This window comes from Rhinolophus hipposideros (assembly GCF_964194185.1).
Source record: "Rhinolophus hipposideros genome assembly, chromosome: 10".
Lineage (NCBI taxonomy): Eukaryota > Metazoa > Chordata > Mammalia > Chiroptera > Rhinolophidae > Rhinolophus > Rhinolophus hipposideros.
The window spans coordinates 3,063,536-3,091,123 of record NC_138056.1 but is presented as its reverse complement, the minus strand read 5'-3'; the positions used below and the strand labels follow the sequence as shown (position 1 = coordinate 3,091,123).

General features: G+C 57.0%; 1 protein-coding gene across 2 annotated transcripts in view; it reads left to right on the top strand.

The window, feature by feature from the left end:
- Positions 1-25,463, top strand: part of ANO1 (anoctamin 1) — a gene marked incomplete at its 5' end in the record, with an annotated part of 136,984 nt that extends 111,521 nt beyond the window's left edge. The window contains 12 exons of one of the 2 annotated variants that reach the window (XM_081064435.1): positions 1,432-1,509; positions 2,500-2,574; positions 5,565-5,766; positions 5,928-6,039; positions 7,532-7,589; positions 9,675-9,775; positions 10,453-10,598; positions 12,875-13,027; positions 18,018-18,070; positions 18,628-18,812; positions 21,776-21,881; positions 23,643-25,463. In XM_081064435.1, coding sequence (XP_080920561.1) covers positions 1,432-1,509; positions 2,500-2,574; positions 5,565-5,766; positions 5,928-6,039; positions 7,532-7,589; positions 9,675-9,775; positions 10,453-10,598; positions 12,875-13,027; positions 18,018-18,070; positions 18,628-18,812; positions 21,776-21,881; positions 23,643-23,888 — 1,515 coding nt within the window. In that variant the 3' untranslated portion in view covers positions 23,889-25,463. The remainder of the gene's footprint in view (positions 1-1,431; positions 1,510-2,499; positions 2,575-5,564; positions 5,767-5,927; positions 6,040-7,531; positions 7,590-9,674; positions 9,776-10,452; positions 10,599-12,874; positions 13,028-18,017; positions 18,071-18,627; positions 18,813-21,775; positions 21,882-23,642) is intronic. The other variant, XM_081064436.1, reaches the window with a different exon arrangement.
- Between the last annotated feature and the right edge of the window lie 2,125 nt (positions 25,464-27,588).

Sequence of the window (27,588 nt, the reverse complement as noted above, 5' to 3'; positions counted from 1 at the left end):
GCGCCTGGGCCCTTGGCACCAAACTGCAGCTGGGGAAGTTTGCATCCGTTCTCGAAGGGATGGGGGACCATTGAAGGATGCGTGTCCGGGCGCCAGTGTTTGCTCTCCCCTTGGCACACTTAGCCTCTGGGCCAATCAGGATAAAAGCCAGGGCTTATCTTTCCTTGTCATGTGTCACGTGGACAGAGTTTGCTGGTTCAAAGTGGCCAGGGGTCGCGATTGCTGACATCGCATCTAGGGGGTGAAGTGGGTTCACCAAAAGTGAAGTGGGTGCACTGGGACCCCCTCTCGGGTCCCAGTTCCGGTAACACAGCAAAAATACAGCTTAGTCCTGCTGCAGCCAGAAAGGGGTTGCACTTCCCCATACACCCTCTTAGAGTCTGAGAATGACTCAAGGTTGCAAAGAAAATAACCACGGAAGCGTGAGTGGTCCCCCCGGTCAGGAGACTGTCTGTTCTCAATTTAACAAATCAGAAGTTCCGCCTGTCCCAATGCAGGCTGCCTTCTGAGCAGTCACCCTGTGGCCTCGAATGGCTCCATTACCCGCTCTGTGCCCTGTTTCCCCCTCCTAAAGGGACAGGCGTGGGTGCCAATGGCTCTGAAGCCCCACAGGCCTCCACTGGGGGCCGCTAAGACCCGTGCTCAGTGCAGCAGCCTCCGCCCCAGGACTGTGTTGAGATGGCCCCAGGACAGTCCAGGCGTGGTTTCACGGTGGCACCTCTTAGCGTGAGCATGGATGGGTCCTTCATCCCTTCCTACGCGAATAAAAAGGCTTTGTGGCACACATCGCGTCCATTTACATCAAGGGACCTAACCAAGCCCCAGCAGTGGGTCTGGGCAGCTGCGCCAGAAGTGCACCTCAGACTCCCAGACTCCCAGGGACCCGTCTCCTGGCTGGGACCCAAGGTCTTTGTCACGACAGCAACAAGGTACTGCAGGCCGTGAGGCAGACCCAGGCCCCGGATGGAGGGCCAACCCTTTATTTTCTCCTCCATTTCACTGGCTCCCAGCGGCCACTTTATAGTTTTCATTTCCCCCCCAGCTATGGCACCAGATTCATTTTTTAAAGAAATCCACCCCTTAATCGGTATGTTAACATACGATTCTGGGTGTGGCTTCCTTATGTTGGCGTCCACTCCGCGTCTGCGTAAACGGACCGTCTAAATTACAGCGGCGGCGGGCTGGTGAGCCGGGCTTCTGCGCTGGAGGCTTGGTGTTGGAACCCTGTCTGCTGCTTCATTACCTGTGCGGCAGCCTTTCTGTTCAGAGCATGGGTCTCTGCCATCTCTCACTGGTGTAAAACACCCAGAACCTGGATCAGCCTTGGCAGCAAGCACACAAGGGGTCAGCGGTGACCTGGGCCCCACGGTCTGCCAGCACCTCCTCACACCTCACCCCGCGGTGCTCTCTTGTTCCCTCCCCCACCCTCAGAAGCACCGGAATATTCCAGAGGAGTCAACAAACAAATGGAAGCAGAGGGTTAAGACAGCCATGGCGGGGGTGAAATTGGTACTTTTCTATGTCGGGGGCAACGCGAGCCTTGACTGTTTGCAGACGACCAAAGTCCATTTTTGTTGTGTGTGTTTTTTTTTTGCTCAACAAACTCTGACTGTTATATTTTTGTTAACATCACATCCATGTTTCCTTGCCTTCTTGCCACACCCAACGAGCTGTGACGCGTGTTGAGATGTCACTGCTGCATGGCTGCAGTGGGTTCGTAGGGTGGGGGGGGCTCTGCTTTATTTGGAGCTTGTGAAACGTGCTTGTCACCACTGCCTGCCAGCGGTTCTTGGTCTTCTTGTTAACATGCATGCCACCGCCCCCAGAACGAGTGGCTTCTGGTGTCATCCCCAGCAGCATTCATTGACCCAATCCATGCATTCTCCCATTTAAAAATCCACCCCGATTCTTGAAACATCCCAGGTTAGAGACAAGCTTCTACTTTAGGTTCCTCAGGACCAAGAAAGCCTTCGGGCCATATGTCACCAAGGTCCACCGTAGTTGCTACGTGGCAAACAGCGTTTGAACTTGTCGTGCTAGTTGCTTGTTTCAACTTGCTCTGCAAAGGAAAAATAACTATTATGGTCTGGGTGGCCAAGGGCAAACCCACCTTAGGACTAAGACTTTCAGCCAAAGCAATGGATTCTAGATACGGGCTTCTCCCCGACGTGGGTTTAATCGTCTCATTTAGAAAAGCGTTTGGCACTATTATGCCCCATATGTGGATGAATCACATGTTAAAATGACTGCTCTCTTTACTACCTATGTGACACCATTTCATAGGTAATGAGACCCCAGATATTTCTTTGAATACTAGATGTTTACATGTGCTCATCACCTGCACATTTTTTAAAGGTGTTTCTTAGTATTTCTGTTGTCCAAGTTCACACACACACACACACACACACACACACACACACACGGCCACACACATGTGCGCACACACACCTCCCCCGGCTGTGATGGCCACGGCTGACCCAGCATTGTTTTATGTTGTAGACGGACAAGGTGAAGCTGACCTGGAGAGACCGGTTCCCAGCCTACTTGACCAACTTGGTCTCCATTGTCTTCATGGTAAGTTCTGGAAGGCTAAGGTGGGAGGATATTGGGGAACCCACAGGGAGCGGTGCAGCGCCCTGGACCGGGGTCAGCTGTCACCATGGCAGGTGCATTCATGGGAGGTGGTGGGGGTGGGGGAGATTCCACCACTGCCCTAAAATGGGAAGGAGCCAGGGTTCCTCAGTGACCCCCAAAGGGGCTGCTTGCGCTCGGGTCCAGTGGGATGAGTTCACTGGGCTCATCTCTCATTCTGAGAGTGACACATTTAAGTAACTAGTCATTCAACACCAGGATTTCACAGACACGTTGAAGACAAAACTGAGGAGTTTTTTTGTTTTTGTTTTTGTTTTAAAGAAAACCGTTAAATTTGCATAGGACCAAAGTCAGATGGCGCTTCTCAGGTGACCGAGGGTCTATGATTCTGGGCTGGTCAGTGTTGCTGATTGGAATGATCAGCGCCCCCCCTCAGCATTTAGGGGATTTTAATCCCATAGTGAGCCTCGGCCCCTGGCTAGCTGTGCTTTCATCCTTCCCAAGAGGTCAGGGCCACCTGTGGTCACTGTACAAATGACTGTCCCCCCAGAGGCCCCAGGTGGGCTGCTGTGGACAGAGGGCTGAGCGTGTGCCCACCCGGCCGGAAGCGTCTCATTAGTCTTCACAATCTGCCTGTCCCAATACTGTCCCCTCCTGCTGAGGAGGAAACTGAGGCCCGAAGTTCTGGCCCCTCTCCCAGGCCACTAGCCAGTAGGTGATGGAGGCACATGCCAGCCGCGCCCTCTGCCCCGGGAGCCCGCTGTTCTGTGTGAACTTGGACACATGGAGCCAAAGGCTTGTCTTGGTTTTCCGGGTTGGAAGGGGGCAGGGTTCCCTAATCTGAGTAATTAGAAGCAGAGTCAGGCCTCAGTTTCCCCTCACGCTCTCACACACAGTAAGAGGGACCTCAGTTCATGTAAAGGAACCTGTGGTGGGGGCCCCACGACCATGGAGCCACTCAGTAGTGTCACTGCAGAAGGAGCAATGTGGGGGGCGGAGGTGGCAAGGCTGGCCGCACCCTTCTCCTGACCTCAGCAGGGAACTGGCACAAGAGCCCAGGGCCTTCCGTGGAGCTTCAAGTTCCTTGTGTGATCAGACGCAGGGAGGTGGGCTGTGTTGGACTGGCCGGCAACTCCGTGATGCCGTCAGGCTTCTCTGACCTCCTCACCCGTCCTGTGCCTCTGTCCCCTCTCGGTCACAACATGGCTACCCCTCTTCCAACATCACCTCCACTTTCCAGGCAGGAGGAAGGGAAGGGCCAAGGGGAAGGGGACGATGCCAGTGCAGGCAGCCCCTCTTTGAAGGTGCTTTCCGGAAGGCCAGCCCCCAACCTCTGCTTCTCACTGGACAGACTGTTTCACGTACCCCCCTCATCGTCCCCCCCAGCTGCAGGGAGCCTGAGGAATGAGCTCACTGTGGCTCCCAGCCAAGGTGGGGCCGTGGGGAGGGAAAGAGCTGGCCCTCCATGAATCAGTCAGCTTTGTCCCACACTCAGGAGCTCCATTCAGTGAACAGCTTGTGGCCGAGTACCTTCTATGTGCCCAGTGCTCAGGGTCACAGGTCCTGGGGTGAACCCCCAGCCACAGCCGGGCCCTGGGGGCCCTTGCCTGCCAGAGGGGCATTGCACCCAGAAAGGGACACTGCTTGTAGGGCTTGCGTATCATGGGGCACTGCCAGCGCGTTGGCTAGGAAGGGGGGCACCTTGCTGAGTCACCCTGCAGGCTCAGCCCCTCCTCCCCCATGCAGGCACGTCTCCAAGGCCTGGGCGGTGCCTTCCCCCAGGAGGGCCCTCTTGGCAGGGGTCAGGGATTTTCCGAGGAAAGCCCTCATTCCCAGAGCTGGCTGGGAGGAGTACCCACACTTCACAGTGGGGCCTCCCCTTCATCAGGGTGTGGCATGGCCCTGGACAGTTTTCTTGGGTAGGGTGTGGTCACCCTTTAGTCACCCGCAGATGTGTGCAGGAGGGGAGTCACTGGCCCAAAGTTCAAAATAAGAGCTCTCCTAGGAGATTTCTCATGGCCGCGGTCTCCCTCTGGGGTGAACCATCCACAGCCTTTCAATCTGCAAAGACGCAGCACACACAGCCCCTTGCCTCTCCAGGACCCTCCTGGGAGCCACAGGGACTGTCCTAGCAGGGGCGGGGCCTGCCCTCCACCCCTTTAATGGGACACACAGGGGTTGGCCTGGTGGACAGCCTGGAGTGGCTGCCTCCATCCTCCGTGTGTCCTGTGGGTTGCAGTTGACCAGTGGCCTCACCCCTCGGGCAGGACAGGGTGAGGACAAGGGTCTTCCCAGTTGAGTTAGGGTCTTTGAGAAAAAGGAAAGGGAACCCAGGCAGAAAGACAGCTGCACACGGAACAAACTTGTCGTCACAGCCAGCTCCCACCCATCTCTCAGGCAACCGCCAGTCCGAGTTTTATGGAATATTCCAGTCCAACAGTGGGTTTGGCAAGACGAGGGGCTCGCTCTCCAGGACGAGCCAGAAGCGTGTTGGTGGCTCCTGGGAGGTTGAGAGAAGGGTCCCAATCTGACTGTCTCAGCCAGGCCTGCAGCACTGCCCCCTGGGATCGGACCGCCCCACGCCCCACCCATCTCCATTAAACAGCACTCCACCCTAGATGTCACTGCTTTAGCTCAAAGTCACCAAGTTGTGGGGAGAGGCTCCCACCCAGTGGTCAGGCTGCTGCCCCACAAGCCAGGGTTTGTAAATCCCAGCTCATGCGCTGGGTGACCTGGTCTGGTTACCTGACCTCTGAACTTCATTCTCCTCTTCTGTAAAACAGAAACCAGTCCCTTGTCATCTATCTGTGACGTTAATGCCATAAGGCCTATGGCAAGTGGTGGGTGACAACAAATGTCCCTGTTTGTTTGGAAGCTGAAGAGCTACGGGGTAAAGGGAGAGCTGGGCTGAGGGAGCCCGATGAGACCCCGGGGGGCCAGCTAAGGCGTCCCCTCCCCTCTTCCCTGTGCAGGTCGCGGTGACCTTCGCCATCGTCCTTGGCGTCATCATCTACAGGATCTCCACGGCCGCCGCCTTAGCCATGAACTCCTCCCCCTCCGTGCGGTCCAACATCCGGGTCACGGTCACGGCCACTGCGGTCATTATCAATCTGGTGGTCATCATCCTTCTAGACGAGGTGTATGGCTGCATAGCCAGGTGGCTCACCAAGATTGGTGAGTGGCCGAATCCCAGGAGCGCCGTGGCCCCGGGCCGAGCCCTGGAGCAGGCAGCCCTGCGTCACCCGGTCACTTCCTTCCTCTGAGCCCCCTTCCCATGAGAACTGAGTGGAGTGGTCAGCCTGGACCCTCAGCAGTGTGCATCTCGCTCTTTCCAGAGGTGCCCAAGACTGAGAAGAGTTTTGAAGAGAGGCTGATCTTCAAGGCTTTCCTGCTGAAGTTCGTCAATTCCTACACCCCCATCTTTTACGTGGCTTTCTTCAAAGGCCGGTAAGGACTTCCTCAGCTACTGAAGCTCACTGCCTTTCTTCGCCCCCCCTTGCTCCTCCCAATCCAGTGGGAGGCCCCCCTTCCGTCTCCTGCAGGTGGGAGGCCCCTGGGCCCAGGGCAGAGCAGTCAGTGTCGTTCCACTGCCACCGAGTTCAGAGACAAGCCTGGCAGCTGTTGGGTGTGAGGCAGCGGGGGCCCCGGGTAGTGAGGACCCCAGGCCACACGGACCCCCGGCCACAGGGACCCGGACCATAAGGACCCCAGGCCACAGGGACCTGGACCATAAGGACCCCGAAGCACAGGGACCCCAGGCCACAGGGACCCCGGCCCACAGGGACCCCGAAGCACAGGGACCCCAAGCCACAGGGACCCCAGCCAGCAGGGACCCCAGGCCACAGGGACCCAGACCACAGGGTCACTGGGCCCCTGACACACAGCAGGGACCCCAGGCCACAGGGACCCCCAGGCCAGAGGGACCCCAGACCACAGGGACCCCAGACCACAGGGACCCCAGGACAGAGGGACCCCCAGGCCAGAGGGACCCCAGATCACGGGGACCCCAGGCCAGAGGGACCCCAGACCACAGGGACCCCAGATCACGGGGACCCCAGGCCAGAGGGACCCCAGACCACAGGGACCCCAGGCAATAGGGGCCCCGGGTAGCAGGGGCGCTGGGCAGTGGGGACTCTGGGCGGCAGGACCGACCGCAGATAGCAAGGACCCCAGGCAGCAAGCTCCAGGTGCTCCCATGGTGGGTAGGCGTGACTCAAATGGGCAAGTGCCACAGAGGGTCAGCTTGGTGTTCGGGGCTAGTGGCCGGGTGAACACCATGCCTGGACCCTCTGGAGCTGTTCTGGGCTTAGAGGGGCCTGTGGCCCACCCGCAAAGACTCTCCTGCTGGGGCTGACAGGTCTGATCCCAGAACCGTGCCCGAACACTCTTCAGCATTATGTGATTTACAAGACCCACGGCTGCCCTCCCACCCCAGGGCCCCAGAGCCCAGCCAAGGGGTCCAGGCCCCCTGAGAATATCTATGACAATACAGCAGGCCCTCAGAAGACCCCCTGCCCCACACATCCCACAGGAAGCTGAGAGACGGCCTCAGGGACCACCCTTACCCCAGTGTTCGAGGTCCCTGGGGGTACTGTGTCCCTGGGGGTCCCCGGGGTACTGCGGTGATGGTGGTAGCGGTTGAGTGCCACTGTCTGTGCTCACACAGCTTGGCCTTAGTCTCCTCGTGGGCTGGCTGCCTCTATCTGCCCCTCAGCCCCTATTTTCCTGTTGAAGTTGCATTTCTTACCCCGATGTGGGTTTGGAAATCACATGAACCAACAGAAAACCTTGTGCTTATTTTTTAGCCAATGAAACAGGCAGGGAAGAAATCCGTAAACACACTCAAAGCTCCAACTTCAGGAATCACAGCTCAGCTGGGTCCCACCCGGGCTCTTCCTGGGCTGGTCTCTGCTCTCTAACGCCCCCCAAATCGTTGCAGGTTCGTCGGACGCCCGGGTGACTACGTGTACATTTTCCGTTCGTTCCGCATGGAGGAGGTAACCGAGCTGGATGTTTCCTGCACCCTCTGATTCCACTCTCCTGGCTTTGTCCTCCAGCAAACGATTCCTTGTCAGGCGAGAGCTTCCTTCCTTTTCCTGAGAACCCTCTTCTCTCCTCCAGCATTGTGGCGGGCTTTGATCTTATTAGTGTGTCCAACAGGATTATCCTAAAAGTCTCTTCAGAGTCAGTGGAATGAAAAAGTTACACCAATGTTTTCTTTCTTTTTTCATAAGACTTTGAATGTTTTTCTCTTTGGCTAAGATGAATTAATGAGGGGAAAAGAGAACTCAGCTACTTTTTTTTTACTTTACTATTGAAATGCCCACTTCTCTTCCCACACACACAATGCTGGTGACCTCTGGCTTCTGCTCAGTGCTCGGGCCACCGCAGGTCTGGTTAGTGCAGCAGCTGAGTCCTGGCTCATCAGACCAAGCCAGGGCTTCAGGGCCAGTCAGTGGTTCAGGCCTCAGGGTATTCCACCTCCCAGAATAATTCATCTTACGGGAAAATAAGGGAGTAGGTCTTCCTAATAAACACCCTGCAAAGCAAGGTGGAGAGGACCAGGGTGGGCGTTGGCAGGGGACCTGGATGTCTGGGGTGCAGCCTACACGTCTGACCACCCGAGTGCTGGCCTCTGAACATCCCCGGACATGGGTGTCATTCACAGTAACGCATGTTTGCGAAAAGCCCAGACAGTGTATTCCCGTTATGACACGCCCTTTACTTAATTGGCACCCTGTCAAACTCTAATGTTTGGAGATGTTGGGGACGTGCCTTTGTAGGACAGAATAAAGCAAAGGACATCCTCTTTTTCTTTTTTTTAATAAAATGATGGCTCTCCAAGATACATTTTTTTGGTAACAGTATAAAAAGTGTTGCTAGGGACTCATAGAGGAGTCAGTTGTGCCGAGGGGGGTCACGCAGTGTCCCTTGAATTCTCTTTGCTCGGACAAGGTAAGCTTCTCACTCATCACATGGGGAGGCTCCCAGGCTAAGGCAGCAAAGCCCACTGAGGACGGGCATTAGGCCTCGGAGGGGTGGCCAGCTGCCTCCCCATGTGGCTTCCCCACTACAGGGGCCCGACTGCTGTGGGCGTGGGGCTTGTGAACAGGCAGCTGGTGCCAGGCACCGGGCACTGACTTGGGAAGCAGGAGGAGACCCAAGGTCCAGCCCACCGCTGCCCCCTACCTGGCGGTGTGCCCCCCTGTCCAGCCTGGCTCCACACCAGCAGCCTGCAGGCCAGGTGCATTGGCTTCCTGGGGCAGCTCCACAACAGAAGTTCATTCTCTCACGGTTCTAGAGGGCAGGCGTCCAAAACCAAGATGTCAACAGGGCTGCACTCTGTCCGAAGGTCCTAGGCAGGGTTCTTCCAGGCCTCTCCCCCAGCTTCTGGTGGCTGCTGGCAATCCTGGGCACTCCCCTGCCCCTGGACACATCACTCCAATGTCTGCCTCCATCTTCACACAACCTCTCCTCTGTGTGTCTATGTTTCTCTTATAAGGACACCAGTCACTGGATCACAGCCCACTCTCCTCCAGTGTGACCTCATCTTAATTTGGTCACATCTGCAAAGACCCTATTTCCAAATAAGACCCCATTCTGAGGTTCCAGGGTTGGGACACGGACCTCTTTGTGAAGAATGCAATCCAACCCATCCCAGTAGGGGTGCGCTCCCCTCCGTGGGGGCTGCGGTTCTCTTTGCCAGTGCCCACACGGATTGGGGCGGGGCCCACGCTTCCGCTGTCTGCTCCAGTGCGGCCCACCCTCCAGGTTGCCTGGTGGAGCTGTCCATCAGCCCAGGAGGGGCGGGGCTCACGTCCTGGCTCCGCCCACTGTGTGTCCAGGGGGCGGGGCTGCCTGATGGAGCTGTCCATCAGCCCAGGAGGGGAGGGGCTCACGTCTTGGCTCCGCCCACTGTGTGCCGGGGGGCGGGGCTGCCTGTTGGAGCTGTCCATCAGCCCAGGAGGGGCGGGGCTCACGTCCTGGCTCCGCCCACTGTGTGCCGGGGGGCGGGGCTGCCTGTTGGAGCTGTCCGTCAGCCCGGGCTGGGCGGGGCTCAAGTGCCTGCTCTCTGCCCACAGTGCGCCCCCGGGGGCTGCCTGATGGAGCTGTGTATCCAGCTCAGTATCATCATGCTGGGCAAGCAGCTCATCCAGAACAACCTGTTCGAGATTGGCATCCCGTGAGTACCTCCGGGCGCATGCGCAGGGGATCTGGGGCCTCGGGGGTGACCAGAGTGACAGGCGATGTGGGGCCTGGGCCTGGGCGGGGGCGTGAGACAGGGAGGTGGTGAGGACGAGGGAGGACAGATCAGGAGCCTCCCCATGGTGGACGGGGACAGGAAGGAGCCGGTGACTCTGTCCCCAGACAAGCTGAGGATGCAGGGAACCGAAAGGCCCCAGGCCCACGTGCCCACTTCTGCGGCTGGCAGGTGGAGGCTGTGCCTCCTTACCTGCGCCCTTCAGGAATCCTGTCCCGTTCCCTCCCCAGGGCAGCTGGCCCTCTGCAGGTGGGGACATTGTCGACAGTTGTCCTTGATGCACTTCCTGTCCCCAGCCGCCCTCCTCCCCGACGACTTCCCCCATCCCAGGTGCCTCTTGGGCACAGCCAGACCCCTGACACCTCAGGGTCCTCCGTGCTTTGTGGTGGCCAGCTGCCCTCTGTGCACCTGTTTCCTTATGTCGCCAGCAAAGCGATGACCCTTGATCCCTGTCTTGGGGGAAAGGGCAAAGGGGGTCGTGAACAGAAGGCACGGCCAACACGGTGTGGAGCGCACAGCTCAGAGGAGGTGCAGGCCCTAGGCCCCCGACACCCACCCTGCTGGCCACCGGACAGGTGACGCCACCTCCTCTCTTTCAGGAAGATGAAGAAATTCATCCGCTACCTGAGACTGAGGCGCCAGAGCCTCTCCGACCACGACGAGCACGTGAAGAGGAGGCAGCGCTATGAGGCAGACTTCACGCTGGAGCCGTTCGCGGGCCTCACGCCCGAGTACATGGAGATGAGTGAGCGTGCGGCCGTGGGGGCGGGCGGGACACACGCGGCCGCAGCTGCCCTGGGCTCGCTGGGCCCCTGACACAGAGGCAAGCAACACACACTTAGGGACAGAGCCTTGTCACCTGCAGTCGTGTCCCTGGATGGGAAGAGGCTGACCAGAGGTGGCACATACCTCTCAGGGGTCAGGGAGAGATGGGACGAGACCAGGTGTGGCCAGCATGGCAGCCAGCTGAAGCCTCCTGACCCCATCGCCCCCTCCCCACCTGCCTCCCTCTGCTCCGGCCACACTGGCCTCCCCGCTGTCACCCGGACACAGGCCTGCTGCTGGCGCTTGCCCTAGCTGTGCTCTGCCTGGAACACTGTCCCCCTAACACCTGCATGAGTCCTCTCTCCCTCCCCAGGCTCCTGCTCCCAATGTCCCCAGCACAGGAGTTTTCCTGACCCCAGTGTTGAAAAGGGGCAGCACCTCCCAGGCACAGCCTCTAAGCTCTGTCCTCCCCCTGCTTCCTGTTCCCCATCACCCTCTCATCGTCAGCCCTCCTCATTCCTTTTCCTGCTGTCTGTCCCGGTAGAAGCCAAAGTCTGTGAAAGCAGGACCTTTTCATTTTTCTCTTCACTGCCATCCCCCCTGCACGTAGAACAGGCCCAGGTATACAGTGGGTGCTCAAAGTATGTTTGCTGAATGAATGGATGAGCAAAGGAGGCTAGGAAGACTCATATAGAGGGGTTCCAGATGTAGTGCCCCCTGGCCACCATCCAGAGCTTATTTAAAATGTTGGTTCCCTGGCCCATCCCTGGTCTGTGCAGGATGAGACCTGGGACTCTGTATTTTTTAACGACCCCCTGGGCAAACACAGCCAAGGGCTGCTCTGCCGTGGTGCAGCGGGGAGCGGCAGGGTGACCTTGGGTTGGGAGGTGTCTGTCTAATGGCACCGCGAGCCTTCCGTGCCCTCCTGTTGGCCCAGCCAGTCCATATAAGTCACTCCCAGCTTCCAGGGTGAGTGTGCAGGGAACACTTGCCTTTGGCTCAGACAGAAAAGAACCTGACACTAAAATGAGGAAATGGCCTCCCCTGCCGGCCATCGTGGGAGGCTGGACATTGAGAGAGGCAACCTGTGACGGGCTGAGAGACCGGAGGTCATTTCCCCCACTTGAATTTATGTGAAGGCCAGAGGTTGAGTCCATTGTTCCTTTTGGGTCTGATGGAAGTAGATCCCAGGACAGGCTCCTCCTGCCCACCCAGGAATGGCCCACCCACGCCCCATGCCACACCCTACCACCCACTGGCTTTCACCCTGCCACACCCACCTGGTCTCCTGGAGGCCAGCTCCAGCTGGGCACCTGGAGCACGCAGGTATCCACAGACAGGAAGAAAAGGCCCAGCCAGGCATGTCCCACCGCAGCCCCATGGAGGCTCCAGCTTCCCTCCTGGGCCATCAGTGTAAGGGAGAGCGGACCACAGCCTCAGCCTCAGCAGCCCCCAACCCACACGCAGAGCCTGCACACCGAGCTTGTTCGAGGGCCCCCAGTACCCCCAGAGCCTTCAAATGAGACCAGTGTCCACAGAAGCACCCTAGGGCCCAGAGGCCATGTGGAGCCCCCCACCTGCCGTGCTAACGATGGCCAGGCACAGGGTGACATGGTGCTGCTTCCTTGTTTACCACCTGGCATGGGCGCCTTGGATGGGCCCTGCTGTGCACTTCCTGAACCAGCTGCTCCCGCAGTTCTGCTCAGCAGCCTGTTCCTGACCCTCTGGGGAGCCGGCCAGCCGTGTGCGGGCTGCTGTGGTCCAGGCAGAGAAGCCCCAGGGCTGGCCTGCTGAGGATGAGAAGGAGGAATGAGCGGGAGGACTGTGACGCAGGGCTGAGATTGTCCTCAGTGGCTCCCGAGGCCCGATGGGAGGGGACGCGGGGTTGCTGGCAGGCCCCCAGGTCCATGTAGCTGATGGGAGCATTGAGGCCCTTCCCAGCTGGGACGTGGATGGCTGAGGCTGGGCCTTCGTGCTCACGGGGGCCTTTTCCCCAATGTCGGTGATTTTTAAAGATGAGATATGATAAGTGAGTACACGTCCATTGTTCAGGAATCTACACTGAGGTGCAGAGCAAAATGTGGAACCCTCCCCTGCCCCTTCCTAGCCCGGGGTCACCCTGCACGTGCAGAGAACACGAGAGGCAGGGCCCCAGCCAGACCCAGAGCCATTCAGCTCATAGGGCTTGTGAGGCGGTGGGGTCCCACTGTGTGGGAGGCGGGGCACGACGTGTGCTGACCCCCATTCTCTTTGCAGTCATCCAGTTTGGCTTTGTCACCTTGTTCGTCGCGTCCTTCCCCCTGGCCCCGCTGTTTGCACTGCTGAATAATATCATTGAGATCCGCCTGGATGCCAAAAAGTTCGTCACTGAGCTGCGAAGACCGGTGGCCGTCAGAGCCAAAGACATCGGTGAGTGACCCATGGGAGTGGCTTCTGCGCATGGGTTGGGTTGGGGGAAGGGCTCCTGTTCTCCGGATGCTAGAGCCTGAGCCAGCAAAATGGGGCCCACGGGCCCTTGCTGCACCTTGCCTGCATGGACACTCAGAGACTTGGGCGGGGGTGAGGCAAGACCCCAAGGCTCCTTCACATGCCACCCCGACCTCCTAACTCCTGAGACGTATTGGCCGCGGGAAGAGTTAGCCCAGGTATCTGTCACCAGTCCGCTGCCCAGGCAATCCACCAGCTGCTTTCTCTCAGGTGGTCCTCAACACCCCTCCTCACAAGGGGTGTTTGTGTGCTACCCCCCCCCAGAGCACAGAGATAGACCAATGGGAAGCTCATATTAGCTGCTTAGCAAGTACCTTTCCACATAGTGTATCATTTAATCATTTCATGGTCACAGAAAAGAAAGGAAGAAGGAAAGGAGGGAGGGAGCGAGGGAGGAAGAGAGGGAGGGGAGAGCTCCCTTCCCCTGATGAAGGAAGAACATTGCCCGTAGGGGTCAGGGCTGAGCTTTTTAACCCCAAGTCACTAAGGGGTTCCTCATCCATGTGACAGAGGGGCTGGGCCTTGGGGAATGGCCCTTGTAATGTCAGTATAAAGAATACTTTCTAATAGAGATGTCAAAAATGGAGCCGATTTCCTTGTGGAGTGCTGAGCTCCCTGTCACCAGAGGCATTCAAGCAGATGTGGGTGCCCGTCTTTCCGGAAGTGGTAAGGGATCAGGGAGATGGCGTGGGCGGGGCTCAGAGCCCCACACAAGCCTTGGCCAAAGCCGGCCCACACCTACAAGGACCAGGCCCATCTCATCTTAAAGTGAATCAACTCAAACCTGAAACCCGGTGTTCAGGGTGAAAATAAAGAAGTCTTTATTGGGATTTCATTCTGAAATGAGATAGAAAATTACAAAATTATATTAATTTTTTCTCCCATTTAACACACGGTGAGTGAGAACAGCACTTCGGGGCTACTTTTTGGAGTAAGCAGATTGAATTGCATGTTAGAAGTGTTATTTGTCATTTTATCAAAATTAGGATTGGAGAGCAGCGTGTTAGCATACCTCCAGGTGGGACTTCAGTAGCCCAGACGTGATCTTGCTAACCTGCGGGGGCTCCTTCCAGGAGCTTCTCCGGCCCTTGGCATTGGGTGACCCTCGTTGGAAATGCCCCTGTGGCCATCACATCCCAGCAGGGGCCCCGCTGGGGCCGCAGGCTCTGTGGGTGCCTTGCCCTCTGCTGGGTGCCCACCGCTCTCCGCCGTCCACCTCCAAGACAGCGTGAACTCTTCTGCACAGGCAGCTTCCTAGGTGAAACTACGTGACCTGGACATTTCCACAGCTCAGACACGGTCATGTGTCAGTGATTTCATCCAGTGCGCCCCCCCCCACTTGTGCTGCGGGGTCTGTCGTGAGACCTGCAGTGGGACCTGCTGTGAGAGGCGCATGCAGTAGGGAGGGATGTGGAACCAGGACCAAGTACAGCTGTCACTGCCCTGTGACGTGGCGTTTTAGCCATCAGTGAAGACTCTGCAAGCAGACACCTCCCCACTGGACTTCTGTAAGATCTGGGTACGATTTGAAACAGTCATTAAGGCCCCTGAACTAGCTGGCCTTCTGAGGTCCCTTCTGGCCACGGATTCTGCCTCATCCTTGGTGCCTCACCCTCACATGGGTCGGCGCTCAGCATATAGTTTCCGTGAAGGGCCACCAAGTCAACGTTTCGGGCTCTGTGGACCCAGAGGTCACATCCTTGAGCCAGGACAACCATTTTCACAGAAAGGCCACGTCGCTCGTGTTTTCTTCATCTCACTCTTCAAAATGTAAGAAGCGATTCTTCACTCGTGGGCCATCCAAACACAGGCCACAGGCTGGGTTTGCAGATCCCCTCTGGAGACCAAGGTGACACTGTACCAGGCTTCCTGTAAGTAAGGACACCACGCCTGCTCGGAGGACGGAGCCCAGAGCGGTGCCTGGTATTGAACGTCTCCTGGGGTGTTCAGCTGCCAGGTCCTCTGAGGAGCCTTGGTCCCACTTTCTGGATGGGGAGACTGAGGTCAGGGGATTAACAGCTGAGCTGGAACCGGAGAACACCAAGCCCTCGGCCCCTCCTGGAGCGGTCTCCCTCCCCCGCCATCCCCTCCTCGCCCCGTGTGCGCCCCTAAGAAGAGGGTTTGCCTTGAAAAGCTTCCGTGGCACAGCAGAGGCCTCGGAAGGAAGGGGCGGATGGACCAGGCACACCGTGGACAGTCCTTGGGAATCCTAGAGCTCAGTGCCCAATAACAGTACAGAGTGTGGCCTCTCTGTCAGTAGTTCCTTACAAAGACCCAATTCTCAGGAGCCCAGAGGCCCCAGGCGAGTCCACAGTGGCGTGTGTTTGCTTTGGCACCTTTGCTTGGCAGAGCCCTGGCCATTCCCTGCGGCCACATCCTAAAACTTGCAAAACCCACCGGGGTGAGAGTGCCTGGGACAGCCTCCCAGCCTCCATGGGCCACTGTGGCCGTGGTGCCCGCCACGAGCGAGGCTTGAATGCGTGTCTTCAGGATTGTTGCTCAGGACTCCTCATTTTGTCCCACGTCTTCTGGGTCAGAGCTCACTTCCTGTTTCTGCCTGGTTGGGTGAAGGTATAATCTGCTCTTCTTTCACACGGTATTTATGGGCTCCCTCACAACCACCTTTCCTTGAAGAGGCCTTTGTATTCCTCCTGCGATCCCTGTGGGGCCCCAGGGGACAGAGGGCCCAGTGGCCCCCATGCCCTGTACCCACAGGGCAGGGGCTGGAGGAAGCTCTGCCACCAGACACATGCGCCTTGAGCTCCCTGCCTGGCGAGGGGAGGGGGCGTGGCCAGTTGCTGGCGGCACCAGCCCTGTGCAAGTGGGACCGGCTTCAACTTCCGAGCCGTGACCTTTGAGGCCAGATTAACAAGCTTCCTGCTCTTCCTCTCCTCCTTCCATGCCTCAGCGACAAACTTCTGCCTGCATTCAGCTCCTGGGCACTGCACGTGGTCAGGGCTGATGAAACACCTCCTTTTCCGTGTTCTTGAAAAAGGGGCTCAGCATCCCTGGAGGGACAGAGGCGCCTTGAAGAAGATGGCAACTTCCCCTTCCTCCTGCGAGATTTTCTGCAGGAAGTCCATAGATTTTTCCCAAGAGCATCGTCCCCTTTTTCCTGGAGACCATCAGAGCAGTGGTTCTCACCCTGCAGTGTGCATCCGAATAACTGGAAGAGGAAGGTCAAGACTGCAAGAGAGGGTGGTTCTGCGGGCCGGGGCTGGAGTCCTGGTTTTGCATTTTTTAAACCCGACCCCGATTGTGGTGTGGGGATCACACGGAGGACCATCCGTCTGGATATAAAGACGTGTCAGCACCGACAAGACAGGCTTAGTTCCCGGCTCTGCAGACTCCCCCTGACCCACCTCGTTGTCTGCTGTCACCTTTCTTGGCTCATTGGGCCGGTCACTGGGGCCAGCCACAGACCTGTCTCCTCATGCTGAGCTCTGGTGCTGCTTCCCTTGGGAGCTCCCTGCCCAGAGACTTCACCTTGCCCAGGCTCACCTGTGCCCCAGCACAGGTCTAAAGCTCAGGCCCCACAGGGCCGGGTGGGCTGCATGAATGAGTGAACCGTCTGCACAGGGAGTGTTCTCACAGCCCCGGAGCTGTGTGATTGTCACCATTTTCCCGCTCCCGTGGGGAAGACCAAAGAGAGCCACCGTGAACTTGCCATCTCAGATGAGGTCATAGCTCGCACCATGCCGGCACGGGACGCAGGAAGGGCCAGCAGAAGTGGGTCTGCGGGGACACCAAATGCTTGCTGTCACAGAATTGTCACCAGCCGGGGCTGGGGAGCGAGAGACCCCGCACCTCCTGCGCTGACCTAGGGCACTGCCTCCAGGCCTGTGGCTTCCAGCCTCTGGGCCACATGTCTTTGCAGACCAGCAGCATGTACCCCCAAAACGGGGCCCCCACGCGCTCATGGCTCTCCTGGCCTGGACAGAGAAAGCTCAGGCCACCACATTCCTCTGTGGTGACAATACCCAGTAACAGGCCTTGTCCCCTCCCGCCCTTTCTGAGAAGTGCTGGTTATCGCCATCTCAAATCTGGCTCAGTGGGGAGAAGGGAGAGCCCCTGGGGCAGGGTCCTGGCCTGATAGGACATTAGAGATGGGTAGAGGCCAGGCCGGGGGCGCTGGGCCCCTTTCCAGGAGTCACAACATCGAGGCCCTAACAGGCAGGGCCTGCCCTGGGCCCTTGGGTAAGACGCTTCCTTCCCGGGCCCGGCCATTTCCCACATCTGCTGGGGAGGCCAGTGGAGGAACACACGTTTTTCCAGGTGCTGTGCAGTCATCCTTCACTCACCTGGGAGCGGGTGCAACAGGGTGCCGTGGGGTGACAAGCAAAGGGCGTCCAGACAGGAAGTGGTTTGCACCCCACTGCTGTCAAGTTATTTTATCACTTTTACACAGATCATGACCCGGCCTCCCCAATGAGGGCCCTGGCTTTGCTCTCTGAGCCCGGTGCTACCTCTGGCCTGTCCCTAAATACAGTTACCCTAGTGCTGGAGCTACGAGGCCCTTCCAGGACAGCCAGCCTCATGGGTTTGGTCTCCAGTTACTGTTACGTCGGCTCTTTGCGGCAGGAGCTGTGCTCAAATAATCTTTGTCTCTTGAGAAAAAAGGTATCATCTAAGCCAGTTAGTGTATGAACAGGTTCACGGAAGATTTTCAGAGCTACTTAGGCACCAGCTGTTTTTAAGCACCTCTTTCAGAAGCTGCGATTTGCTTACAAACAGCTGATGAGTGGCACAAGCCATGGGCGTCAGCCCGGCTCCCCCAGGTCCCCCCGGGAACAACTCCCCATTACTGCGAGTCTGAAGGCACCCCAGCAAGGGACCCATGCGGCCCCTGCCAGCTGGAGTGACAGAGCCAGCTGCAGGATGGTCTTTCACACTGTGCTTCTCTTTCTCCCAGGAATCTGGTACAATATCCTCAGAGGCGTTGGGAAGCTTGCGGTCATTATCAACGTAAGTGACCTCGGGACCTCGACCAACAGAAGCCCAGGCTGATCCGCCCCCAGATGGGGACCCCTTCCAGGGGAGCTGGGCAGGTCTCTGCCTCCAACCTGGGTGTGGCCCCAGCTGGCCGGACCGTCTGTGTCCTCTTTAGAAGTGTCTCTTGGTCGTATTGAGACGTTGCAGTGACCTCTGAGTGGGAATAATAATGGCAGCTACTGTTTATGGAGCATCTAGAATGTTCCAGGCCCATCTAATCTCCTTTAGTGCACCCACTCATCATTGTACACACAGCCCTCAGGGGCAGGGCCTTATCACCCCATCTAAAAGGTGAGACAACCGAGGCACAGAGAGGTCAGGTAATTTTCCCGAGGCCACACAGCCAGTGACAGACTGCTCTTCAGGCTGCCGGAGGGGCTGACAGGAGTGCCCCCACCCTTCATTTGCTCACTGCACGTTTCAGTCACATTTCCAACTCGTGGGCGGAGTGTCCCCTGGCCAGGCCCCGGGCTGCGGGGCATCCTGTCCCTGCCAGCTGCGTCGCGCTCACCCCGCTGTTCCCGGCGCAGGCGTTCGTGATCTCCTTCACGTCTGACTTCATCCCGCGGCTGGTGTACCTGTACATGTACAGCAAGGATGGGACCATGCACGGCTTCGTCAACCACACCCTCTCGTCCTTTGACGTCAGCGACTTCCAGAACGGCACCGCCCCCAATGACCCCCTGGACCTGGGCTACGAGGTGCAGATCTGCAGGTACCACTCTCGCCAGCTCTCGCTGAAGAGCCACACTTGCTGGGCTGCCGGGAAACCCCCGCTCACTCCGAGCCGGGATTCTCTCAGGGGCGAGTCACGGAACAGCTCAGTCTTGCTTCAAGGGGAAAAAAAGTATCCCTGGGATGAGGGTAGGAGGGCATTCAGAAGTTTAGGGCAGCCTCAGGTACGGCTGGATCCAGGCACTACCGCGTGCCAGCCGGCCCCTCTGGGCCCTGTGTGCGACGTGGCTTTCCTGCGTGCTGCCACCGTTTCCTAGCAGGCGGAAGGCCCCCAGCAGCTCCTGCTCTGCAGCCTCTCTGCCCAGCCGCCCCGGGTTTACAGAATCCCAGTTCACCCAGAATCACAGTTCCCGGTTTACAGAATCCCCCCGCCCCCCGCCCCCCGCTGCACGTTTCAGTGCACACGTCAGCGTGTACATAAGTCACGAGGAGGGCCTGGGATGATGGGCTCCCCCCACGTGGTCCCCAAGGGCAGTACGTGGAGTTGGGGAGCTGGGAGCCGGGGGGCCCCTCCTTGCCGTCCTCCCGCTGGCACGGCTCCAGGCACCCGCAGCAGAACCAACCTCCCAGCTTCTAGTCAGGGCAGCACCAGCACCTTTGTATTGTTCGAACCCAGCACACACGTGACCCAGCACACACTCAAACTTGACCTGTTCACTGAAAGTGAATTTTAGAGGCAGAATGACTAAAGAAGGCAGGGAAATAGGTGGTCCTTTTATTAACACTCCCCTCAGAGGTGGCAGTGCGGACTCATGGGTGAGCCTCAGCTTTTAAGAATTAGGCATTGGGTCGCAGGACTTGGTTAAGGAAGCAGCCCCCCGGCTCCTATGTCATTGGGGTGTCCTAGCCACGTGGGGGAGAGGCCAAGAAGACAGGGCAAAGACCCCGTTTTGTAAGCGTCTTGTTGCTTTTACCTCCATGGAGGCAGAAGACCTCTCTGCTCCCTAGGATTCGGGTTTTAGCCAGGGCCTCCCCCATCCATTGGCCATGACCACGGGCTGCAGGTGCTACACGCTCCCGGCCACTACCGGCCCTACCCATGTCAGGCCGCCTCCCACAGGAGCTGGGGGCAGGAGGCCCAGCACCCAGCCCAGCCTGGGGAGACGGGTGTGGGAGAGGCAGCATAGCAGAGCTGAGAGCTGCGATCACCGCTGGCTACCATGTATTCCTGCACTAAAACAGGCATTGTCTCATTTAGTGGTCACAGCCACCCCCAGAGAGGGCATTATTATTCTCCCCCAGGGGCGCTGGCAGGCTGCAAACAAGAGCTAAGCAAGGCAAAAAATAACATTATTTCTGATAGAGGTCAGTGCAGGTGTGGGGAGGTGGCATCTGGACAGGTGGGCTTTGAGGGATGCATAGGAGTTTTCCAGGTGAAAAGGTCTCCCAGCCTCTCGAAGCCGCTGGCCTTGAGCACAGAAAGAATAGGGAGGAATAGATCGTGCGGCTTCTGACTCTGGGAGAACAGGGGCTGCCTGTTCCCATCAGAGGTCAGGTTGTGCAATTTCTGAGTCGCTCGGCAGCTGGCAGCAAAGCACGTGTTCCCAACCCAATCCTTTCTCTCAGGTTGGCAGCACAGTGCTGAACAGGCCTCCGAGACTCCCATCCAGCTCCTTCCAGACATTCAGCTCTGTGTGTAAAGGGCCCTGCCCGTCATGTTCCCTTCTGAATCTGCACCCCAGAATGGGGTCTGGCACATGGCAGCTGCTCAATAAATGCTTGCAATGTGACTTAATGAGGGAATGCCAGACTGAGGCCCAGAGAGGCCAAGCATTGCCCTGGGACACACAGCAAGGCCAAGCCGCAGCTGGTTCTGGGTCCAGGCCAGGGCTATGCCCACAGAGCCAGGTGCCACCTCTCCTGGTGTCCCCCACAGGAACTCAGCTTTTCAGAGCCAGTATGGACACACCTGCGGCCCAGCACCTGGAAAGTGCCCCTGCCGCGGGCTTTTCCTGATGGCTTTTCAATGCAGAACGGTGTCAGCTCCATAAAACCGAAGCATCCCCCAAGCTCAGGGAGCAGTAGGGGGGGGGGGTAGGTGGAGACAGGACACCCGATTTTCACCCTGGGCATCTCTGGGCCTCCGTGAGAAAGAGGAAAGGAATGGGCAGACGTGAAGCACGGGCTGTGCCCATTTTACCCACTGGTGGAGGAACAGACGGACGAGAAATAAAGATCGTGTTCACAAAACGGGGCGAAGGAGCCTCCCCTCCGAGCAGTAGGTCAATAGGCAGCGTCTAAAACTGGTAACAAGGACGAACGGACAGGTATTATGGAGAGATGACGGGGTGACAGCCAAGAGGCCACAGCTGGAAGAGAGGAAGGAGGTGTCCTTGGGCGCTGGGCCCCGTGGGGCAGTTGCCCGGCAGGCCCCAACCCAGCCGATTGTGTGTTTAACGTCCTACACTGGCTACTTGGAGAAAATGTTTCCTTTTTTTCCAATAATTTGACCCGCAAAGAGGGGAAAGGCTGGACAGGTGCTTTTCCAAGTGGAACTCAGCCTTGAGTTTGTGGATGATGGTGATTGGGTTGAGGTTAGGGGGATCCAACCTTAGGGAACCTCATGCCACCCCACCAGGGAGACCCCCCTTGCTTAGTGTGACCTACTGGGGTCTCAGGTGGGACTTCTTGTGGGAAAAGTTGGCTTCCTTCACCAGATGGTCCCAGAGCCCACATCTGTGGGCCCACAGGTGGGCCTACGAGGACACTTCCTGGGGTCTGCATTTTCCAGGCAGCCCCTCGGGCCCTTCCAGCCCACAATGGGCCCCGGCCAGCCTGCCCCAACACGGAGAGAGACTACTGTCCCCCGGGGCTGGCTGGCCTGGGGCGTCTCCCCCCAGAGAGGGCTGCCCGCCCGGCTGAGACTTTCGTGACGCTCTCTCAGGGGCTACACGCACCAGGCAGGACCCCAGGTTCCTCTTGCAGACCCACCGTCTCCTGCAGGTACAAAGACTACCGGGAGCCCCCGTGGTCAGAGCACAAGTATGACATCTCCAAGGACTTCTGGGCCGTCCTGGCAGCACGGCTGGCCTTCGTCATCGTCTTCCAGGTACGACGACGGGTCCCTGTCCCAGGAGTTTGCGAACTGGGGCCCTGAGGAAGCTCTGTGCTCAGAACAGGGTTAGGACGGCAGGAGCCTTCCTAAGTTCCTACGTTCTTCCTAAGTTCTGGAGTTGGGGTTCAGGGCCTGGAGAGCTTGCTCTGACTGCCCCACGGAGCCTGGCCGCCCAGGCTGTGCAAGGACAGGTCCCTGGAGAACCCCACGAGTAACTGAGTGGCGGAGCAGCACTGGTGAAGGACTTGGACACTGGGGAAAGCAGGCGTAGTTCAGGATAAGGGATCCACCTGGGTTTCTCCTCTCCCCTGCCCTCCCCACTGTTCCCCAGAGCACAGGAGGGCAGTGGGCTCCCGGCGGACCCCAGCCCCCGGCCAGCAGCCAGGGAACGCGGCCTCGCCCGGCCCATCTCTAGGGAGTGGGATGGGCTAACTGAGGCCAGAGTGATTCTCAGTGGACAGGACCCGAGACTGGGGACCCGGCTGGTACCCACAGGGCTGGGGTCCCAGCCATGTGGGCCCTGCTGGGGCTCCACGCACAGGTGTCCCCAAAACTGGGTCAAGCCCAGCTGCCCTGACACACAGGTGGCATCAGGCAGGACGTCCAGTCCCGAGGCTCTGCTGCCACCTCTGTCGGCTTTCCAGAACACAGCTGTCACAAGTGTCCAGGCCGGGCTCCCCAAAAGCACATGCGTTGTTGCAAATGGGTTACTGAGGGGAGACCCCAGCACAGGGAGGGAGCTCAGCAAGGAGGGCATCTGGGCTAGAGACGGTCTGGCCTGAGACTGCAGAGAGCCCTGGGCCCACCTTGAGGCAAGAGAGGGCCTTTTGTCCCCCGAGGTTGGCCTTTCATTGGCTGTGGGCTATGGTGGGGGGGAAGACGGGAGCGGGAGGGAGCAGTTCCCTGGAGAAGGGGCAGCTGTGAGCATTAGCAGCCAACCCTGACCACAGCAGGGGGTTGGGAGCCCCGACTGGGAATGGGGGTTTGGGGCACCATTAGCACCCACAACAAGCCAGCAGGTGGTCTAGAGATTTCGGTTATTCTGTAAAAGTGACTGATTTGCATTCTACGAACCAGAAATTTCTCTAGTGAGAAAGCTTCGGGGCGACCGGTGGTTGAGGGTGCTCGGGGGAGGCCTTGCAAACTGCCGAAGGGCCCGCAGAATCAGCGCAGTGGGTTCAGTTCCATCCCTTTTTCTGCTGTTTTTTAACAACAGAGGGTGCCAAAGAAACGTACGCACATTTTAAGAACAGAAAAAACGATTAAAATTGTAATACTCAATACATACTGATAACGAAAGACTAATACAAGTCACGTTTGACTTCTGCCATGCCAAGAGGTGCTCAAAGTGGTTACCATCAGCGTTCAGACACTTCTGATGATGGCGAGCTACTGCTTGAGCAACATTGACCAAAGTGTCCATGTGTATACACTTTTTTGGCACCCCTGGTATTTTCTAGAAAGCCTTAGTCCTTTTCATAGTGGGTGACACGTGACCAGCTGGGTCATTTCTTAAACCTCCCAGCCAATGGATTCCGAACCCTTCAGAGGCTTTGCCTATTTGTCCTGCTCTTTCAAGAAGCTGGCCGACACTTCCGGATGGCCTGCTGCCTGCCTTCCTGCCTCGCTTGTGCCTTTTGGAAACCCAGGCCGCGGGAGCTCACAGGGGGGCGGGGGGCAGGCAGGTAGAGGTGGGGGGCGCTCCCACTTCCCGGGGCTCTCCTCCCACCGCATGCACTGCCCTCCCCCCTGCAGAACCTGGTCATGTTCATGAGCGACTTTGTGGATTGGATCATCCCGGACATTCCCAAGGACATCAGCCAGCAGATCATCAAGGAGAAGGTGCTCATGGTGGAGCTCTTCATGAGGGAGGAGCAGGGCAAGCGGCGGCTGCTGGACACGTGGATGGAGAAGGACCGGAAGGACGACGGGCCGTACAACAGCCACAGCCCGCGGGCCGGCCTGGACAGCCCCGAGCACCACGGCGGCGGCGCCCTGTAGGGCCACGGGCGCCCCCCCAACCCCCGGCCAACGGGCACCCTCTCCCGGGCGGGCGGCTTCTCGCCCCCACAGGCCCAGTGGCTCCTGAGTTTGTCGCAAACCTGGATGGCCACCTTCTAATAGGACATTTTTTGGTCTATTTTTCTGGTTTCCTTTTCTTCCTTGTTTTTGCACAAAACCGTTATGCAGGGAATTTTTTAATCTTTAACATTCAAGGTTAATCAGATGATTGCTGGGGATAGGGTGGTGACCCACGGAGGACGCCAGCCCGCGCTTCGCAGAAGCAGTTCTTGGAAACCTGGGCTGTGGTCTTCAGTGGAAGGTGAGCAGAGGCGTCGGGAAATCACCTCCTTTTATCCTCCTGGTGCCCAGAGAGAGACTCAGAGGGCGGCCCAAGGAACCGGGCCAGTGCTGGTGCTGAAAGGAGAACAGAGACGCAGAGGAGGAATGAAGGACGCTGAGCCCGGATCCACAGGGCACCACCTGCCTCTGGGTCCGCGACGGGAGCCAGCCGACTGCATCCTCTTCCTTCTGTGGGTTCAGAATCGGACACTCTGGCCAAAAAGAGAGGTGGCCTGGCCCGTCCACCAGAGGGCGTGGGGCGTCAGGTTTACTCCTGGAGAACTAGCAGGGTGACCCTGAGTAAGCAGGTGACCAACACCTTTGGGGTCTCCACCGTCAGCCACACGCCTCCCCCAGTGCAGTGAGCTGACCTCACAAATGTTCGTCCTCCTTGTGGGACAAAGCCAGGTCGACGGGTAGTGAGAGAGAGATGACCTCCAAGGCATTTGTAAAGATGGCCTAGGGGTTTCACGAAATCTTAAAGCCTCCTGGAACATCCGCAGCTTTAAGATATTTATTGTTTTTTTTTTCTTTTTTTTCCAAATCAGTTCTACGGTGGATTTGAGGGTGTTTTGTTTTTTGTTTTTTTTCCTGTAGCTCAAAGGTGGAAGGAAGTTATTTTATTAGTTAACCAAATATCATTGAGAGGAATTTAAAATACTGTTACTACCAAAGATTTTTATTAATAAAGCTTTCTATTTTGGTAACACTTCTCTATATTTTTACTTACAGGAACATTACTGTTGGACAATTATGATTTTAAAAGCTTGTTAAAAAAAAACCAAACAGGTCTCCTAGGTGATATGGGTGATCTAAGCTTACATTGATCAGTCTAGCCTGAACTTCTCATCTGAAATTTCTCAAGCGCCCAGAGAAACATGAAAAGAAATGTTTCACCAAAGGGAGGGAAGGAAACAAACGCGTTTTGTTGAACATGTGGTTGGTGTGACGTTGACATTCCCGGAAGCGTCCAATTCTGATCAGAGTCTGTAAGCGTTGTAGACGTTCATTATTTGCTAAAATCATGCAATCTGATGCTTCTGTTTTCTCCTGTACAGTAAGTCGTTTGAAATGGGAGTTTTGTATATAAATATTATATTAAAAATTAGGTGATTACCAAAAATCCTCTTACGGAAACCTTTTTTTATTTTTAAGTGAATGTACACAAATCCACAGAGGGCCATGGCTGAACATTCATCTGAATAAATGTGGATACATGACACTTTCCTCACTGAATGCTATCTGGTGACATTTGCCCCAGGAAGCTCCAGAGGCCGTCCCCAATGTCCCCAAACCCCATGGTTGAGCTGCAAATTCAAGACAGACTTACAGGCACCCATTTCTTTGGTGATAGACACATGAATTGTTCTAGATGTTCTTGGGACTTCATCTGTCTGCCCGTGTGTGTGTGTGTTTTGTGTGTACACGTGTGCATGTTTATATGTGCTTGTGTCTGTATGCATATGGGCATATGTGCTTGTGTGTCCGTGTGTGTGTGTTGAGATGGGAATTGTCAGACCTTCCCAACAGCCTCTCCCATGAGCCCCAAATCCTAACCCCCAGTCCCACCAACCCAACAGAGTAGCCTTTAGGATTTCATGGCCCTAAAATTTCCCCCCACCCTTTTGGGGACCAACTTAGGGTTATCAGTGTTTTCACCTGGCCAAGTGGGGTCACCTTTTTTTAAACCACCTGGAGAATCACCGTCATCTCGTGAAAGAAGGAGCATTTGTAACAGTGAACATCAGCGGAGCAGCACAGTCCAAGCCTCGGGCGCCCCCGAGAATCTCAGCAGACCATAAGCCCATAATGTCTGGCTGCCCTCGGTCCAGAACGTCCTCCTAAAGCTTTGGGGCCATGTCCTTAGTCCTGTAACAGGCTAGCACACAAATCGGCGTCACAAGAGTCCCTCCCCCTCCATGGGTCCTCCCAGCAGCCCATGAGGGCTCACGTGGGACCCTCAGCCCCATTTGATAGATGAGGACACAGGCACAGCAGAGGGAAGGTGACTTATCCGAGATTACAGCCTGCTGAGCATCTAAGCTGAGACCTTATAGAGACTGACAGCCAGACCTGATAGACATTCATCCATGCAACGTTCAAGAAGAGAGCAGTGAACAAAGTAGACACAGCCCGTTCCCCAGGGGATGAATTCTTGTAGAGGGCGTCAGATGCTGAACCAGAAAATGAACCCCAGAACCAGATAACTTCAGAGGAAGAAAAGGGTGCTGATGGAAATCTAACAGGGTACGACCGAGAGTCACTGAATTGGTCAGAGAAACCCCTGGTGACCTGAGCAATGGAGCCAGAACAAAAAATCCTGGAGGAAGGCAGCATGGTTCAGGCAGATAGAACTGTAGGTGCAAAGGTCCTGAGGCAGCAACATGCTGGGTGAGTTTCAGGAGCACTGAGGACACTGTGGCAGGAGCAGAGGGCAGGGGAGGCAGCCGCAACCAACTCATGCAGGGCTCCCCAGCTATGTGACGACTGCAAGCTTGGTGCCAAGTGCCACAACAGAGCCTGGGTGGTTTTCACCAGGGCAGTGACGGATCTGATTGACATTTTGAGGTCATTCCAGCCATTGGGTGGGAAGCCAGAGAGGATATTGAGAATATTGATGGGGGCTTGGACAACAGTGGCAGAGGTGGTGGAGAAAAGGCAACAGATAATGTCAAAAAGACCTGCAAGCTCACAATGTAGGGATTCCCTCAGCTGGTCAGCCGTCACCATTATTTCACACTCAGGCACAAGGAGGCCCAGAGAGGGTCAGGACTCTGCTGTGGTCACACAGCAAACTGGCCCTGTGGCAGCTAGTGCCCATTTTTTTACTGGTCCCAGGAGTAGTGTGGTGGGAATGGGGCAGGCATTCCTACTGGTGTCTGCTGCCCTCCCCAGATGGTGGAGGCTGGTGCAAGCTGCATCGAGCCCAAGGCAACCTCCCTTTGATAGGTTCAGTATCTGTTGATTTGTGGGGGGTTTTTAGTTAATACATAAAAAGCAGTTAAATCCAAATAAAACCCAAGGTTTGCATGTTCTCTTGAAAAATCACACCATCTGAATACACAGCCCCATTTTTCACCATGTACATTCTCACATGGGACTGGACCCCAGTGGTAGCCACTCCTCTTTAGATGGTGCGTGCCCTTGCCACCCATCACAGTCCGCCTTCCCACCCTTCCAGACATGCCTACCCATTGGTCAAGGGGGCAGCTGAGACTGTGGCTCCTGGAGACTCTTGCTTTTCTAGATTAGCCTTGGGGCACTTCTCTCCCCTAGATGCAGGACCAGCTGTGGGAGTCCCTGGAATGGAGCGTGGCCAAGGTGTGTGCCTGAGATAGGCTTGTCTGCACTCCATGGT